Raw genomic sequence first — 18,017 nt, 5'->3', positions numbered from 1 at the left:
GGAAATAACACGTCACACATGCAACATGGAACAGGGAGCCAGGCCTCCCAGCCACTCTGTAACAACTGGCATTTCTTTATTGACCTCTCTGGTTTTGCTGGGTCATCCTGTCAATCGTTGCTCTGCAAAATTTACAAGTAGGTAAGACAGCTGAAACAGAAGCACAGAAAGGTGATTTGCCAAAGATGACAAAAAGAAGTCAGTGCAAGGCTGAAACTACAGCCTGAATGGCTTAATTCCCACTTGGTTCACCCAGGAGAGTGCAACCTTTTTCTACCACTTCACCTCCATCTATCCCAGATTTCTGATCTCTCAGGGTAGGAGCTAGGGTAAGATGCATTCCTTAAAATCTTTATTTTAAAGCTTCTAAAATAACCATGCCCGCATGGAGGCAACAGCAGAACCTGCAGGAAACATCCACTTACCATGCTTGATCATGCCAATGAAACCATCAACAGCGCTGCTGGTGTCTCAGATATCCAGTCGTCATCACATCAGCTCACCTGCTGCGGGGGCATGCTCCAAGGCTCCAAGCACATCCCTTTCCTCAGCTCAGGTGCCCTACACAGCAAGTCCCATCTCATCAACAAATTGCCGATTAGTTACCCAGGGTCACCGCGTGGGAGAGAAGCCACAGCAATCAAGCTGCAGGAGACCAGAGCCAAATATCAGCATACCACACTCAGAATATGAACATAAACATCACTGCCCTAAAATCTTGCACATTCTCCGATGTTTCTCCGGTCTTACCACCTAGGACTAAAACCGCAGAGCCAGGTAATACACATATTTCTTCTTCCACCTTTTCCTCCTCCTCTAATTACTAAATCCTCTAATTACTAAATCTAATTACTTATCTCTAAATTACTGACTGTTCTTTGTGTTAGAGATGTAGGAGAAACAACCCAGGCTGTACAGCAATCTGCCATTCATCCATGGGTTTTCTTTCCCTGTGTGCCAGGTTTTGCTTCCTGACCCACACTCACGTAGTCATATCCAGAAATACAAAGCATTTGCTGTCCTAATTCCCAACAGATTATTTAGATAGCTGATATTTATGAGGACTTTAAAAGAGGCCATGGTGCCTGTATGTTTGTTTTGCTTTGGCAAAACAATTTACCCAAAGAGAAACCAGACCTGTGGGCTGGTGTTTATGTGGGCAAGGAGTTAAATTTGGGTGCTAGTTTGAGAAACACGACTTGACTCTTCACTTCCTGAACTCTCAAAAAGGTACCATGCACCCAAAACACTGATGCCTTCAATTCGCTAGCCGAGCCAAGCTTTGTCAACAGCTGCCGGCAGCTTGGACAGCTGCCATGCGATAGTGTTATTAACCTTTTCTCATTTACCTCCGAGTCTTGAAAGAGGCGGCATGTATCAGCTTTCCTGTGTGTCCTACTTTGATGGCATTCCCAGTCTTGCAGTCTTCCCCTGATGTCCTTCTCCAATTGCTGGAGTAAGCAAGCAAGGAGACATGTTAAATGGATTTATAAACGGAGACCCCAAAAAATCCCCTTCACCCCAAAAAGATTCTGCAGGATTCCTTCACTGCACGGCCCTGACGTACACTTGCAATTCTGTTCATGTTTTTCATTTTGCCCACCTGCTTTGCATTTGTATGTGCACTTCTCAGGTGGTTGGGAGATACTCTCTAGGGTACACAGCCAGCTGAAGAACACCTGCTTCCCCCTTCCATCTACAGCAGAACAAAGGATGAAATAATATTAAAAAAATTTACATTTATATATATATATATATAAAAAGGAAAATTATATTGCTTCTTGCTATTCTGCAGTGACTACACTTTTAAAACAGAAATCTGCCCTGTGCTCGTGCCCAACTTTGAGGGAAAAATCAATATTTTGCAGCAATGGACATTTTTCTCCTGAAAATACTGATTTTGAAGAAAACCAATTTTCCATTGCAGGAAGATGAAATTAAATAAGTCCAGAGGGAAACTTCTGGTCAGCGCAGTGGCAGACCTGCTGCCACTTTCAAGTAGTAAGAAAATCAAGCCTGTCTTGCACTAACTTCATAACAACTAAAATTGGTACACCCTGGTAACTGACAGAGTATGAGGATTAGCCCAGGATAGGACCTCTCAAAATGTGAGCTATTATCTTTTCTGTCCATATGTTGCAGCCATTCATGCCAGCCTCAAAGGCAGGACAAGATAGCTGGGTAATTGGTTTCACATTTTCCAGGGTTTCCATTCCCTATTTAAAGTTGCAAAGAGTTGGCATGCCAGCACCATTAACAGAAACACAGGCAACAGGGCTGGAAGTGATCTCAGAAAACCACTTAAATTTTCTCACCTCTCACCCCAAAGTAGGACCAGGGATGAATATAGGAAGTGGATAAACTCATCTGCTTAGTGCCAGGTAGAGATGGAAATACTCTACGGGCCTGCACATAATGTCAGCTGCAGTTCAGACAGGGCTGGGGATTAATCAGCTTTTGATAATGGAACTATGACACAGGCAATAATATGAAGAGATAAATACAGTGTCTGCCTCAGTTTGATAAGATCAGGAGTAAATGTTCCTATTTCAAAGCATATTCCTATATACACAACACCTGAAAGAAGGCCACTAAGAAGGATGGCATTTTAACTTTCCCAAATTCCTTATCTGGCCTCCAGCAAAACACTCACTGCCTCAGTTTTCTCCTCTGTAAAATATGGATATTGCTGATTTATGAAATCTGCCTGATGGAGGAGTTTAAGCATCACAGAATGGGCTGATGTGGCTCAGGGCAGGAGAAACTATTCTAAGACCAGCCAGCACCTCTTCAGCCTCACCTGGCTCTTCTGTGGAGAGAATGTAGGATTAATAAATTATGATTCTATGATTACATGGAAGGAGATAGATTAGAGGTTGGAAATAGCACAGTCAAAGTGGGAAAGAAGCAGCTGTGGAGGAGGATCATGGATACAATCTAAATTTCCATCTATGAGAAAATAATTCACTGTAAATATCACTTAGCTGAACAGGATCACTTGCCTGCATCTGCAGATAGTCTGAAATAAGACACAGTAAGATACAACGAACTCCAGCCTCACACAAGCTGGTATCAGCTCTGAAGATAATAACAATGATTGCAAATGCTCCTTCTGTTTAATTACTACAGGACTGGTAACTGCAAGAGAAGAAAAAGGTACTCTGTTTAGGAGATCTGCACGATCTCAAACACACGGTCTCATTTTGCCATGGTCAAACAGTAACATTTTGGTTATAGAAAGAACTTGTATCTCCTGGCTCCATTCTTGTGCTCAGCAAGGACTAATAATGTTTAGGCTCTATCTTCAGAGACTGTTGGATTTACAGTACAAAAAATACAGAATAAACAGCACAGCTATTCACTTTTACAATTACCTCAACAATGATTTTTCAAAAATGTGAGGGAAATGGCAAAGGGACTTGAAAAAAAAACCCACTTGCTCACCACAGAAAATCCTCATCTGCACTTTGTCACTTTCTTGTCATCTTTGACTCATTTCCTGAGTGGACCTAGTAGCTGCCTGTGCAGTGTGTGGTTTTACACCACTGTGAAAACACCATAAAACAAGCCGGGTTTTGCTAGAAGCAAAGAACCAAGTTGGTTGGTTAACAACTTTGATTCTGATTCCCCAGTGCTGCTAGAACTATTGCAATGTTTGTTATCACAACTTGAACAGAAAGCTGGTTTCTCAGGAAGTTACAAGATGCCAAAATAGCCAAAAAACCAAACACAAGAGTAAACCAAACCAGAAACCGAAAATATTAACTGTTCTTTACTGCAGGAGGTGTATACCGCATGAATACACCAGGAGCAAGTACCAGAGTTCAATGGCAATGAAAATACAACACATTTTCCAACAAACACAAGCAGCATATCAGTCATGGGTACAATGTGATTTGGGATTTCCTCCAAGAGATGAAAGACTCTTGACATACCAGTAGGCTCTAAAAATGTGCTGGCCTATATAGATAAGCATATGCTGGGAAGGTAAGAAGGAAGATTTTGAGGGAAAAGACTCAATCAGCTATTTCTCTGGAAGGAATAATCCTCTGCATTTAATTTCAATCTGTGACCCGCAATGTTGGAAAACACACGATAAATGTTACAGTCATTCTCAGAGAAACCAGATATACGTACATTGTGCTGGAGGATTCCAACATCTGGATGGAGATAGAGATGGTATTTGCTGTGGTATTTTTGAAGAATTTCCCCTATTGCTGAAAGACATGACAAAATCAAAGGTCTTAGGCAAAATTTGGTTCTCTTGCTGCAGATCCCAAAGTAATTATGGGAGTTTTGCTTGAGTCGAGTGAAGGATGGGGCAAGACAGCTTTATGGGAGATGACACACACCCTGAAAGCGTTGTAGAATAAAGTAGACCTTTGAGCATTTCATGCTTTTCTTTGCAGTTTGTTTTGACACTCCTTTACAGAAAATAGAGTAGAGCAGAAATGAGTGGGGAGCAAACCTTTTTCTGTCCATCTGGATTAAATCAGAAGGGCTCAGACTTTGTGGTGGTGTGCAGCAGCCATTTCTGAGCTAGCTGCCTGCTCCCACCCCTTCTCAGGTGACATGACACCTTTAAAAAACACTCTGCAGTTTTTCGGGGCATACCAAACATAACGTCCTACCAAAGAGGTCAAACAAGCCCACAAGTTCTCTTTTCCCACTTTCCCTTTCAGTTAAGGTCCTGAGCCAACACTTCCCAAGCCAAATGGCTTTGAGCTTGGTAATTTACCACAGTACATTAAAAGTTCCTCAAACAACAGATGCTGAGGCCTACCCGACCCTCCAGATAGGCCTCGTGGTGCTGCATCTAGGGAAGCTTCTGGTTCAGGCTCATTTCTGTACAAAACCAGGCAATTTCTTGGGGCAGACTTGTACAAAAAGATCAGTCAGGCACCGTCCTGCTTGGCTTCATTCCTGAAAGCACTGCCTGGGAAGGGAAACTTCATCTTGACATAAAACCATGCTAGGATCCTGCTGTGACAGATGCCCATCATGCCTCTTCTCCCTGCTGTAGCTACTTGCCTGCAGTTCCTCTCAGTTTCTGCAGTTGCCCCTCTCGCCCCTGGACACATCTGTCCAAAGTCTCTGCAGCAGAGGAACACCAGGGTTTTCAGCACCCTCCCAAAAGGCACCTGTGATATTTTCACGTGCTTGCATTTTACCTTTTAGATCGGCTTTAATCTGTCCCAACAGCCGTGCCAATGAAAGAACACTCACACTGGGCATCAGCAGTATCAGCCAGCCACGGGCTTCATGATTTGGCTCTGAGATCTATGCAAATGCAAACGTGTTCAGAATTACCTTGAGCCACTGGTGACCTCCTCCCATCTAGACTCCCTCTGCAGCAGTTAAGAGGATGGTTCATCGACTGGATGATCTCATGAGCAGAAGAGGAAGAGGGTCCTCCAGCAGATCACTGATTTTCTAGAAAACTGAAGAATCCAGTCTGTGAAACCACTACCTTGTTGTCACATTGGGCTGAAACTGGCTAATGGCTTCAAAAGTTAATAGAAGAGACACACAGACAGAAAGAGTATGATCACAAGCCTTGTTTCCTTAGGAAACCAAATGAAAACCACACCAATCTCTCATGCCACGTGTTATAAGGAAGTGGGAGAAAACCAAAGAGAAGCTCAGTGTTTCCACCTATTTCTTTGTCATCTGCTCTCCCATGATTCACACGTGGCAGGAAAAGGGGAGGGAGCCTGCAGGTCCTATGCCATTCAGTGTCTGCAGGCTGTGTTTGTACACTTCACACAGCACCTGGGACTCCTGACACTGCCCCACACAGTCAATAATGACCTCAAGCCTAACTATTTGCTTTATAGTTTTGTGTTGTCTTTCAGCAGGAGGACAGTCCCATTTTCAGGAACTGCTACTTAGACCTCCCCGTTGCTTCATTTCATTGCTACTATTTTTTTTCACCGAGTGACTGACAGCATCTGCAGGCATCATTCATTTTTTTTCTGAATAAAAGAGGAAACAGATCTTCAAATGACACTTCTTTATTTTAGACTTACAAGTATGCCAGAACTTTATGAGTCATTCTTTCAAAGAAGCCAAAATAGAGTATTGCCAGGAACTAGGTCCCCACCACAGTTAGATCATGAGCTTTTCTCTTGCACAGACTACATGTGCCACCACCCAAAAAGGCATGAGGCACCAAATAGCAACACAGAAAGTCCAGTTAGAAACAGTCTGACCTCCAGAGGTTCCAGTTACTCTCCCCAGCAAAACAATAACAAAATTCCCTCAAATTCCTTCTTTTTCTAATAGATGCAATGAGACTAGATCATTGAGACAGGAGCTTTCACCAGAAATCCTATGTTTCCTCATCAAAAATAATTCCTTATACTAAAATACTTGCTTTTCATTGTGGCAGTGGCTGAACAGTCACACTTGAGGTGGAAACCTGAGCACTCTGACTGCCAATCTGCTCTTCCTTGGCAACATGTGGAAGCTCAGAGCCCTTCTCATATCTCCTAGGCTGAGGCACACGTTTACATGGGGCTGCTCATCTCACACTGTCACAGGGCAACCGGGGACACTGACCTTCCAAAAATATTTCTGTCTCACCTCACCTGAGTACTACAGCACAGGAACATGGAAAGCCTTTTTTCTTACTCCCAGGCTAGCTGTGTTTAGGACCAGCAACACCAGCAAGAATTCCAGCCTTTGATATATCAGCAGGAGCTAGAAAAATCAGTGGATCTGGCAAATCAGAGATACGCTGCTATGTACTCAGAGTGCAAAACTGCTATCAACACTGTCTTTACTGACTGTAGGACACCAGAAAAATCACTTACTCTTCCCTGTGCCTTCATTTTTTCACTGGGCAGTAGCACTTTGCACTCTGCTGCTCTGGTAGCAAATTCTTAGGATGGGTGAGATATCTGTAACGACATGTTACTGACCTGCAGCATTGCTTTGAGTAATAAATGACTTACAAATGAGCTGAAACCTTGTTGCCTCATGTCCCTTTTTTTTTTTTGTTTTTTGTTTTTGTTTGCCAGTCTTTCCTGCTAAGGCTATGAATACCCCAGTGTGCAAAAATACACCCAATTAGGTCAGGAGAGCTAAACCAGAGCCTGGGCACTGGGGAGCTGAGTACAGAGACACCCAAATAGGCTGTGCAAACACCAGCAAGGACTGGGAATCAGTCCCTCTATAAATGTATTGGCTCAGCTGGGTGATCGCACAAGGTGTCTGGGGCACGCATCACAGTATGGACACAGCACCACAGACGTCATTGCCAAAATCCCAGGTGGGTTCCTTGCCAAGCACACACCAGACTCATTGCTCAGCACAGCCAAATGCATGCCCATGCAACACAACCATTGACCCATCATGCAGCATGCTGTGTTCACAACAACCCCTTACGTAAGAGGCTGGGCAAGCCCAGATCATCATGTTCCCTGCTCCAACATCTATTACAACATTGACTACTTGCTGCATTCGCAGCATCCCTGAGAGGCTGCTGAGCCTGGTGAACCCTAAAAATTATCATCCATTCCTACTGTTCCATGTAGAGTCTGACAATACTGCAATGAGTGTCACATGCCGGTCTGAGACCAGAGCATGGTTCTGTTTGTATTCTCAGGAACAGAATCAAGACTCAAAACGGAGTCAAGAGCCAAGGAACTTTATTTGCCCAACAATAAATCTGCAAATGCAAAGGGAGAGAGAGAGATAAAGAGAGAGAAAGGAAGAAAAGAAAGAAGGAAAGAATGGAAAGAGTTCAGAGCGATAGCTACCACCCCAGAGCTCTGGCGTCCCGATAAGTTTGATTCATTTTTAAGTCTAGTGGGGGAACATTCCATCCCGCGTTAGTTGGTTCTGCTTTTTTATAGAGTTGTTACAAGCTGTTCTGCTCAACCACACCCCCCACCCAACATTGGTGTCCAACATTCCTCAGGGGCCTCCAGGCATCTTGACCCCCCTCACCTCAAGTCTGGGCACATGCACAGGGGTTTGGTTAAGTTTTGCAGGGTCAACCTCCCCTGTTGCTCCATGGCGTCAGTCAGTTTTGGTGGCAGTGGTGTTATCTTCCTGCCTTAAATCTCTTCTGAGGCAGTGGTGTTATCTTCCTGCCTTAACAATGCATTCACTGTGGTGATGGCATGAGTTTAGCAATGTTGAGACAACACATCTGCTGTGGCAATGATGGGCCTCACCAGTGCAGTCTCTCACAAATGAGGCAACTCAGAACCATCAAAAGAGACCATATACCTCTTGGAGCAACATGAAAAGGATCTAGGGCACAGGTGGTGTTCTTTATGCTCCCAGTGAGAGGAAGTGGTTTAGGAAGGAGGAGACAAATTATAGGATTCACCTGACCAAGAGGGGCAAGATAGTTTTATCATAGAACTGTTTGGGTTGGAAGGGACCTTAAAGATCACCATGTTTTGCTGCTGCTGCCGCCATGGGCAGGGACACCTTCCAGTAGACCAGGCTACTCCGAGCCCCACCTTGAACAACAGGACAAGGGGGAATGGTTTTAAACTAAAAAAGGGTAGATTTAATTAGATATTAGGAAGAAATTCTTCACTATGAGGGTGGTGAGGCACTGGCATGGGTTGCCTAGAGAAGCTGTGGCTGCCCCATCCCTGGGGGTGCTCAAGGTCAGGTTGGATGGGGCTTGAAGCAACCTGGTCTAGTGGTTCACATGCAACTACTCAAGTGACATGTCTCCATGCTGGGCTGATCTAGACAGCCCAGTTTCCATCTACCACCTGGAATCTATTTATCTACTTCTTCTGGTCAGACATTCATTTATCCCTCCACTCCTGGAGCAAATCCACACCCGGGCCAAACGCTTCCATGTTTTCAACAGAGGAGCGAAACCTAGAATGTCTAGGGACACACACTCACATGACACAGGGCACTTCTTAACATCTTGGAGAAAGTCCTATTTAAAAGGGGTGACCAAGTAACCCCACTGCACAGGGGCTGCTGGTGTGAAGTGGGGCCAGGAGCCACTCCATGAGGGTCCCCGTGGGCACCCCACCCCACGGGAGGCAGCAGCAACAGGGACAGGCCAAGGAGGAGGCACTGAGGTAGGGGCCACTGAAAATGGGATGAGGAAAGATGAGGGAAGGGGCCAGAAGGGTTAAAGATAGGGAAAGGCCCTGAGGGAAGGGGCCAAGAGAAGAGCCAAAGGGAGGGGCTGAGGGGAAGCCCGAAAGAAGGGGCTGAAGGAAGGTGTGGCGGGGGAAGGGGCCCAGGGCAGGCCCAAAACAAGGTGCCGGCAGAAGGCGCTGAGGTGAGCGACAGGGCCCAGGGCGGGTGAAGGCCGAGGGAAACCTGAGGAAAGAGCTGCAGACAGGCGCCGAGGCGATCGGGGCAGGGCTTGAGAGGCAGTGGCGAGGTCCGAACCAAGGGGCCGGGGGAAAGACCGAGGCGAGGGAAGGTGCCCGGGCCAGGAGGTGATCGGTGAGGGGCCGGTGGCGGCCAGGGCCGGGGCCGGCGCGGCGGTGACCCGCGGGAAGAGGAAGGCCGCGGGCGCGGCCGCCCTCTCTTTCCGGTTCAGTTTTCACTTTCTGTTTTTTTCCCGGCTGCCGCCGCCCGCCCCCGGCGCGGCCCGGCCTGGCCCTGCCTCCCCGCCCCGCCGTCCCTCCGCGGCGCCCTTTCACTTCCTGGGGCCGGCGGATGGCGGCGGCCCGCGGCGCGCCCGCCTCGTGTGCCGCCCCGCGCCGCCTGAGCCCGCCGGCCCGCCCGGCCCGGTAGCGCCGCGCCCTCCCGGGGCCCCGCCGGGAGCGAAGCCGCGCCGAGGGCCGGGCGGGCCGGCATGCGGGCGGTGTGAAGGCCGGAGCGGCGGGGAGAGGCGAGGTGCGAGTCCTGGGCATGGGCGAGCGGCGGGATGAGGAGGCCGGCGAGCCGGGCACGGGTGAGCGGGGCCCGGGGGGCGGTCGCGGGGCGCGCCGCGGGGAGGGCGGCCGGCTCAGTCCCACCCTTCGCCCGAGGAGGAGAGGCCGAGCCGGCTTCGCCCCTGTTTCTCCAGAGCCGGGGCTGCGGGGCCCGGTGGGGACGAGCTTGAAGGGGTGCCTGCCCCTGGCAGGGTGAGGGGCACCGTGAGGCACCTGCCCCCAGCTCCTGGGCGCCTGGAGGCCTTCGACACCTAGAAAACAGCTTTTTTAATGTGGCGTTGGCTGCCTTGCTGAGGCCACGTTGGCTTTTCCGAGCTCCCGCTGGTGCCAGTAGCAGACCCAAGGCCGGTGCAGCTGGGAGAGCCGCAGTCCTTTTCAGTTTTTTGTGGCCACACACAGCTTCGGTCTGTCCCTGGGGAGCCGTGTTGGTCAGTACAGGTGTCCTTCAGGAGCAGGACGTGGAAATACAAACAGCTCGGCTGTGTGCTGCTCCTTTCCTGAGGGCTGGCGTACGGAACTGGGGGCTGGAAGGCCTCTGCTCGTGCTGTGGAGCAGCTGTGCTGCCCTGCAGGACTGGAAATTGGCCCCAGAAGAGGGGTAAAAAAATGTTTTTCCTCTGGTCCTGCACAGTTCTGCACCCAGATTGTCCTCAAACTAATTGTCCCGCAGAGGCTTGGGTAGGAGCAGGGCTTGCTGAGCTGTAGGCCTGCACTCCTTATGGGGGGTGGTGGATAAAAGTCTGGGGTAGATGAAGCAATCAGGAAAGTGGATGGCACAAAAACAGTTGTAAAACGTGTTCCTTACTCCATGGGAACAACGTTGGTTTTGCATTTGTGTTTTGTTTTTTTTTTTAAATGTGCAATAGAGGCTGCCTGGCTCAGAATAATCAGTAGCCTGGTGGCTTGGTGCTCATTGTGAATGCAGGAGATGCTGGGTGAAGCTCTGCTCTGTGGGGGATTCAAGTCAGAACATTAACCTCATGGTTTTACCTCAAGTGTTTGGTCAAAGTGGATGTTTCTTAGTGCTGCTTGATAGATCTCATTATAGTGCTTATAAGAGACTGGTAATGAACAGTGAGCCAGACATGGGGCTCTGCGGGCACTAGCTGTCCTATGGCTGAGGCTGGAAATTACCAGTCTGCACCTGAATGAATTTGTGAGATATAGTACGTTGTCAAGAAAATGTCTGATTTCACAGAAATTGCTGTTTTTCCAATCGAAAAATCATTTTGTCAGAGAATTCCCTATCTGCTGCGATAAGAAGGGTCAATACTTGCCTAGGACCAGACACTGTATCACCCAGCACTGAAACTGGTTTTGCATACTAGTTTGGTCTATTTTTAGTGTTCCTCTTAAACCTGGCGGGTTTGGCAGTAGCAGAGCTAGCTTAAATGTTCCCTGTTCCCAGATACTCACCCCCAATACCCCGTAACATTTACATCCACCCACCTTTGAACTATGTTGGTACAATTCTTTGTGTGGAGCCATGGAGCAGTCTAGATTGCTGAACATATCTGGATTAAAAATAGCTTCTTTTACTTTATTTTCTGCTGCACTTTCCTGACTTTCTTCATTATACAGCCCCAGCTGTGCCAGGAGGGGAAGAGAAGCACTGGGGCAAGGGCTTGCATAGGTCACTGTAGCTGGCCACCAAAATGCATGTGGGATCACAGCTTTGGTAGAATAGACTGGTTTTATTACATGAAATATATATGTTAGTCACTCGGACACCTGCTGAAGTGACTAACTGATTGTTCTTGATTAGAATCATGTTGAGACAGGAAAGGGAAATGTTTATTATTTTTGGTAAGTGCTGTTTTTGTGCAGTTTGGCTTTCTTGGGTGCGGGGATTGATGGTGAGATGGTGAGAACCTGCTAGTTCTGATGGGATTTTTGGAGTCAGTGTGCATGGAGATTTTAGTACTTGGCTTTGGTTCTGGTTTTGTTTGAAACTGTAAGTGTGTCTCGGTAATTTCCTCAGCCAAAGGGTCCACAGAGGACATGTGCTTAGAACTGTGTTGCCTTATCAAGCAGAATAAGAGATGGGGAAAGTCAGTGCTGGTAGGAGAGCATCTATGGTGAGAGCAAAAGTAATGCAACAAACCACACCAAAGGAAGGATGTATCCCTGTTTGGGAAGTTTTCAGGCTTGCTCACAGGCAAAAGGAGTAAGTAACCAGCAGTTTGGAGGAATGCAGCTGCAGGATTTGGGGCAGGGGAACTGTATGTTTGCTTTCTCCAGCCACAAACAAGTTGGGTTGGATTTTTTTCTTTTCCCAAATAGGGGAGTTCTGCCTTTGGGAGATCATTTTAACACATGAACTGTTGCTCTCACAAGGCTGCCTATGTGTTGGGAGGCCCTGGACATCGCTGCAGTGTGTGCAGTTGCCTTGGCAGCTCATGGCCTTTAGATCCAGGACATTCTCAGCATCAATTTTCAGGGTCCCAGGAGGCAGTAGATGAACTCCAGCTCACATGGCAGCAGGCTGATGTTTCTTGGGAGGGACTGGATATTGCTCTGTGGGTCCTGGGTTTCAACATGTGGGTTTCCATGTAGTGTCTGTGGGCTGTGTGCAAGGGATCCTCGAAACGTAACCTAGCAAAGGCAAACCCATCATCAGTGGGTTTTTATTTTGCTGTGCGTGAGTCTACAGCTCTCCCACAAGGTCAAAGCACGTCAAGTCTCACTCTTAGGCCATTGCAGCTACTGCACTAGCATGCAGAGTCACTTGACTGGATGGTTTTGCAAAGAAGAGGTTATCTTTAGTTGTCTAAGTGCTAAAATACTTGTGCTGGTGCTAGATTTTGGAAGATCCAGTTGCAGACACCTGCAGCTGAGTGAACCTACAACAGGTGGCAACCCTATATGAGATGATAGAAGAGGGGAGCTGTGGCAGGAGGGGACTCTGAGGAGCATCTGCTGATATGAAAGGCAGCAACAACTGCCGTTGCAATGAATTAACGAGGGAAAACCTGTAGTAACCACATCCTCAATTACTTGAGCGGCTGACACTAACAGGAGGGAGGTTATAAAATCAAATAAATGTTACTTGGAAGGTTTCTCTGGTATAGGACTCCTACCCTGAGTATATTTTTCACCAGCGTCAGAGTGGGGCAGCTGTAGCTTTGCCCAGCCAAAAATGGGGACCTCCACCTCTCTGTGACCAGTTCTGAGGCTGCATCGCTCTCTAAGGAAAAAATTTAATCCTCTTGTCCAGTCTGAACGCCTCCAAAGGTGCAACTTGAGATGTTTCCCCTTATTTTTTCCATCTGCTGGTGCAAGAAGAGAGGCTTCAACATCTCTGTGACTCTCCGTCAGGGTGTTGTGGGCTGCAGTTGGATTTCCCCAGCTTTTCTGCCCAGACTAAACAAGCCCAGCTCCCTTGCTCTCTGTGTAATTATGTACAGTCTTATTGGGGCTGCCTTCTCTGGGTAGGAATTTTGGGCACAGTTTGGAACAACCAGGCTTGCTGAGAATCCTTATGACACAGGGGTTTTTTTACATAGTGTAGGAACATAGCCTTCCCTACTCATGAGGAAACTAATAATGTTTTCTCCCCATCCAACTAGATGAATTCAGATATTGCTGTGAGATTAAATCTGCGTTGGCAGTGCTCAAGTGGACCTGTCTGTGTAAAGGTTGCGTGTCCTCTGGACAGTGGTAGCTCTCCTGAGAGGATGCAAGAGGTTCCCTGCGTCACCTGACTCCTAAAAGTAATCTAAAAAAATACTGTTAGTCTCTGTTACTGAGATTAAAAGCATTACAAAAGCTCCTGCAGCCTAGATATCTGCATTCCCAGGCTGCCTGATCTCAGATGTAATTTAAAATACAATCCAGCACCTGTTTTTTTTCAGTTTGGCAGCAATCACCTTGTCTCGCTATGAAAGAGTGTTTTAAATACATCAAACCAGGAGATTGCAAAAGATACCATCTGACCCCAAAAAGGGACATAACTCCTGCGTTTTAGGCCAAGGATGTTAATTTAGGAGAGCAGAACTGCATTAGCCTGCTTGCTTTTCTCGGCTAAATGCAAAGGTTAGAGAGTTGTGCCATCCAAAACTTCCCCACCTTGCCCAGCAGTTTGAGTGGTTGGTTCCTCTGGGGAAAAACAGCTCCACGGTTAGGAGAGCTCTTGAACCTCCAAGCAAGGCAACCACCCTCTTTCTGAGAGTATGAGGAAACATCTGTTGCAGAGAGGTGGTTTGTAATGGTCTGTTACGATGATTTGCTTGCAGGAGGCCCGTAGTAGTTGCAGGATAATTGACTCAGTAAGTTGTCTTGTCCATGACAGCATCACACAGAGTAAGAGATGCTTCCTACTGCCGTCACACTAATGTGGCACTGCATATCCATCATCTGGCATCAGCCTGGCTCCATGCGTCGGGGTAGGGGTAAAATCTTGTGCTAATTTAATGGACAGTCCCAGCTAAGACCCAAGATTCATCTTGGCTGGTATCCTGACTCCAGGAGTGACCACTTGGTGAAAAGTATGTAAACAAAGGTGCAGCGTTCTTTCTCCTGAAAACTCATACCACATGAACAGGTGTGTGGCTCAGGGACTTCCTGAGGAAGAGGTGGAATCTTTGCATTTAATAGATTCTCCCCCCCTGCTGATTTTTTTTTTAACTCCTCTGCAGCATCCCACAGCAAGATCTTAAAAAAGCACTACTTGTTATTAGAGCCCTTCCTGGCTCTGCCAGACAGCCCATGGTACAACCTTTGCCACCTTTTCCATCCCCAGTGGGAGGCCTTTTCCCTTTTCATTTGCTAACAGATTCACTCCTCATGATCAGTCCCTAGAATAGTAGTTGCTGACTTCTGTTTTTCATTATCTGTTTCTTTGTCCTGCCACCTGCTTCCCATCAAGGAGGTTTTGGCTGAGCTTATCAGGGATGTCTCAGGACTGCTGGCTGAAGAGACATCCTTCTTTGTCAGTATATTTAAACAACTATTTAGGGACTGATGTCCTATGATGTCCTGCTCACTGGGGATGCCTGGCTGACTCTGGACTCAGCGACATGGATCATCTTTGAAGTGAGACTTTTCCATTGCTGACTGGCCCCACTTCTGGGAGTGGTTTGGTGAGTGTGTCATACTGGTTGTACATCTCACATAATAGCTGAAAGAATTTTGCAGGTAGATAGCTAGTCAAGCATGTAGTACTGTGGAGTTTTATAACACGGAGTTAAAAGGGACGGTTCATATAATTGTCGTAATTACTGTGTGCTAGAGGTGATGAGAAAGTAAAACTAAAGAGTAAGAGCAGCAAAATCAGGATGGGAGACTATAAACAGGGGAGAGACAGTGGACTTCAGAAGACCCAAAGAAGTTTGAGTGATGATCTTGAGGAGTCTCAGCTGGCAGTAAATGAACTGTAGATGGTACGGAGTGGCATGTGGCGGTGCCAGAGCTGACACAGCCAGTGATGCCTGCTGTTACAACTCATACTAACGATGGGACCGAGCCAGGAAAATGGAGGAAATCCTGGCTGAAGAGAGGCAAGATGGAGAAGGGCTGTGGGAAAGGAACATGCAGGAGCAGCCGTGCCAAGGACAGGTTGAAAGCCCTGTAGGTGAGCAGTGTGGCAGTGTTCAGTACGTGTTGACTGTGCTGGGTTGCAGACTTTTGGAGATTTGACAGCATTCAAATGTCTGCAGCAAGCACTGCATTTTATTTAAAATCTAAAGGTTAAAAAAAAAAAAAAAAACAGGAAGAAAAGCAAACCTTTTTCTCTGTACAAGTCTTTACAAGTAAGTAGTTCAAAAGCCATGGGTTTTCTTCCTGGGCTGACTTTGGAAGCTTCTGCATGGTGAGGCCATCCAGAGGTCACATGAAAATGGATGAGCCAAAAGAGGATCCTGGTTTTGGGAAGTTGTGTCTCTTGGCCACAGCTGGCCTTCCTGATGGGCATCCAGCACCTGCAGGAGCCCTGGGTTGGAAAGGGGAGCACAGCAGATGGGCTGGGCATGTCTGCCAGCTGGGCATGTCCGCTCAGGCTGGCTTTAGCCCATGCTTTGCAGAGGACAGAACAGGACACGTCAAGACATTTGCAGGTATGATTGGGGAAGAAAGGTCAAAGGAGCTGGCTTTAAGTCTAGAGCAGGAAGAGGGAGGAATAGGTTAGCAGCCTTCCAAGAGATGCAAGGCTGTTGGAAGCCGACTTCTGCACAACCACAGCACAAGGGAAAGATCAGCCTTACTTGCAGTATTGAAAACAGATGTTAAGAGCTGCAAAGGTGACTGTTTTTTCTCCCTTGCTGTCAGGGTAGAAAATCACCAGGACAGGCTGTGAATCCCTTTCCAAAGGTTTTCAGGGCATGGAAAACACCCACTGTGGATTCAGCTGGACCGTGCTGGTACAGACCTGTGCTGGGTTTCTGCAGCTGTCCTCCAGCTGTCAGTCCTGTGCATCTCTGCTGTCTGTCCAACCCTGTGCAAGAAGTCAGTCCAGTTCCCTAAGGATGCTGCATGGTGGTAGTGGTATGTCTAAGCTGCTCAGCGGGGAGTGGACACTTTCACTTTTACTTCTGGTTTAGGCACTTTCACTTTTGCCTCCTTGCAGCCTGTGCAGAGACTGTCAAGGGCCTTCTGCCCCTGTAAACGAAACCTGGAATGTGTCAGGGTTTTGCATGTATTTGTGTGAGCACAGACCCTTCCTTAGGGTGGGAGCAGATCTGAAGGAACCCCTTAAATCTGAAAGGGGAGATGAGGGTCACAGCAAGCTGCTGGGCTTGGTGCCATGCTCTGTGATTGTGTCAGCTCATGTATTTATGTATCACTACAGCGTGGTTTTTTTTCTCCTTTTGGACTTTCATTTTTACACTGCAGCTCAACCTGCAGGGAGGAACAAATGTGTGAGTTATCATCTGCAAAACTGCCGGTTTTGTTGGATTTCTGAGAGCTTCCCAGGCCTTTTTTTAAAAGCCTTTAGCTTGTACCCCTGAATGATACAGAATATCTCATTCTTTTGCTAATTTAGTGCCTCATACCCTCAATATATGTTCTGCACTCAGTGGGGTTTTTAACTCCGTAATCTCTCTTTGTCAACTTGGTGTCTCACGTACTCAGCATAAAAACACATGACTGGCTCCCAGCTTGCATGTTTAGACATGGCCTTTCTCATGCTCTAAGACCCCAAACTTGTTGATGTTGGAGAGCTGCAAGATGCTGGCAGTAGGAGAAGCAGAATATCGCACCCTGAAAAATGAGATGGCTTGAAGCTGTGAAATTAAGTAACACCTGCTGCAGTCCTGTGCTTTTGGAACATGAGGCACAGTTGAGGTAGCTGGGCTTGTTTAGAGTAGCAGAAAAGGTGCTGGGCATGGGGCTATCTTTCCTCGGAGGATGGTTCTGGACATAAGTGTTGTGATGCTCCAGCAAGAAGCGTAAAGGAATGTTATGTTTGATCCAAACCTTTGAGCAGAGCTGTGAGCTTGGACCTAATTCCCTGATCTGATTTACATGGAGGAGTCTGAACTCCCTGGCTGATTCCTTGAGAGCCACAGGATGCAGGAGACCCAACAAAGCAAAATAGAAGACAAGTGAGGGAAAAAAAGTGAGGAAACAGAACATCCTTTCCTATCCTCATTATGCTCAAAGAGAGAAAACAGTAATACTGAGAGAGAAATGGAAGACCTCTTTATTTCTTTTCTTTTTTTTTTTTTTTTGCTCTTGAGAGGCTTTTTTTCACTTGTGTTTTTACTACTACTACTAATTACAGAGGCATCACCTGAAAGTGGGAAGTTTAGAAAGTGAATACAAGAGGGCATAAAAGATCCCAGTACAAGATTAGGAGAGGCAAAAGTACTTCTAAAGACTTTCCTTTCTGTGTTCCCAATTTCCATTTCCACCATACATGCTTTTCTCACAACAGTTTTTTGATCCTCCCACTTTTGGCCTTGTCCAGATCAGTCTTTTGATGTCACAAAGCAGATGCTGTCTCCTTTCCCCTGTTAAGCCCTGTAGTGCTCACTGGCTGAACTGGCTTAGAGCAGTGTAGCTAAATGAGTTTAATGCATGCGGTTGGAACTGTTATTTTTCCTGTTCCTTATATTAGGTCCTTTTTCAGCCTTTTAGTAATTCAAGAGGAATAACAAGATTTGTGACATAGGGAATGATTCTGTCGTCTTCTTTTTAATTGAGG

At 47.0% G+C, this 18,017-nt stretch overlaps 1 protein-coding gene and 2 long non-coding RNA genes across 11 annotated transcripts in view; 1 reads left to right on the top strand and 2 right to left on the bottom strand.

The window, feature by feature from the left end:
• Nucleotides 1–26: 26 nt before the first annotated feature.
• On the bottom strand, nucleotides 27–1,774 carry LOC119148848. 2 transcript variants are annotated; one of them, XR_005104509.1, is made up of 4 exons: nucleotides 1,604–1,774; nucleotides 1,350–1,451; nucleotides 426–645; nucleotides 27–150 (listed from the first exon to the last, which is right to left on the bottom strand). It is a non-coding gene; the product is annotated as an uncharacterized LOC119148848 (long non-coding RNA). The 2 variants fall into 2 exon arrangements; XR_005104508.1 differs by having other exon boundaries at nucleotides 27–645; nucleotides 1,604–1,769.
• Nucleotides 1,775–1,791: 17 nt separating this feature from the next.
• LOC119148849 lies at nucleotides 1,792–6,911 on the bottom strand. Its single transcript, XR_005104510.1, has 3 exons — nucleotides 5,311–6,911; nucleotides 4,138–4,217; nucleotides 1,792–3,138 (listed from the first exon to the last, which is right to left on the bottom strand). It is a non-coding gene; the product is annotated as an uncharacterized LOC119148849 (long non-coding RNA).
• Nucleotides 6,912–9,569: 2,658 nt separating this feature from the next.
• The window catches only part of TASOR2 (transcription activation suppressor family member 2), a 62,096-nt gene continuing 53,648 nt past the window's right edge, over nucleotides 9,570–18,017 (top strand). For 4 of the 8 annotated variants that reach the window (XR_005104651.1, XM_037390446.1, XM_037390443.1 and 1 more), the window contains exons 1-3: nucleotides 9,570–9,895; nucleotides 14,742–14,955; nucleotides 16,139–16,354. Coding sequence is in view for 6 of the 8 variants with exons in the window: in XM_037390446.1 (XP_037246343.1) it covers nucleotides 16,192–16,354 (163 nt within the window). In the remaining 2 variants the exon portion in view is untranslated. The remainder of the gene's footprint in view (nucleotides 9,896–14,741; nucleotides 14,956–16,138; nucleotides 16,355–18,017) is intronic. The other 4 variants (XM_037390448.1, XM_037390445.1, XM_037390449.1 and 1 more) reach the window with 2 other exon arrangements.

Source organism: Falco rusticolus, chromosome 5 (genome assembly GCF_015220075.1).
Source record: "Falco rusticolus isolate bFalRus1 chromosome 5, bFalRus1.pri, whole genome shotgun sequence".
Taxonomy (NCBI): Eukaryota; Metazoa; Chordata; class Aves; order Falconiformes; family Falconidae; genus Falco; species Falco rusticolus.
Note: the sequence above shows the minus strand (reverse complement) of the source record. Positions and strands in the feature narration are given on the sequence as shown.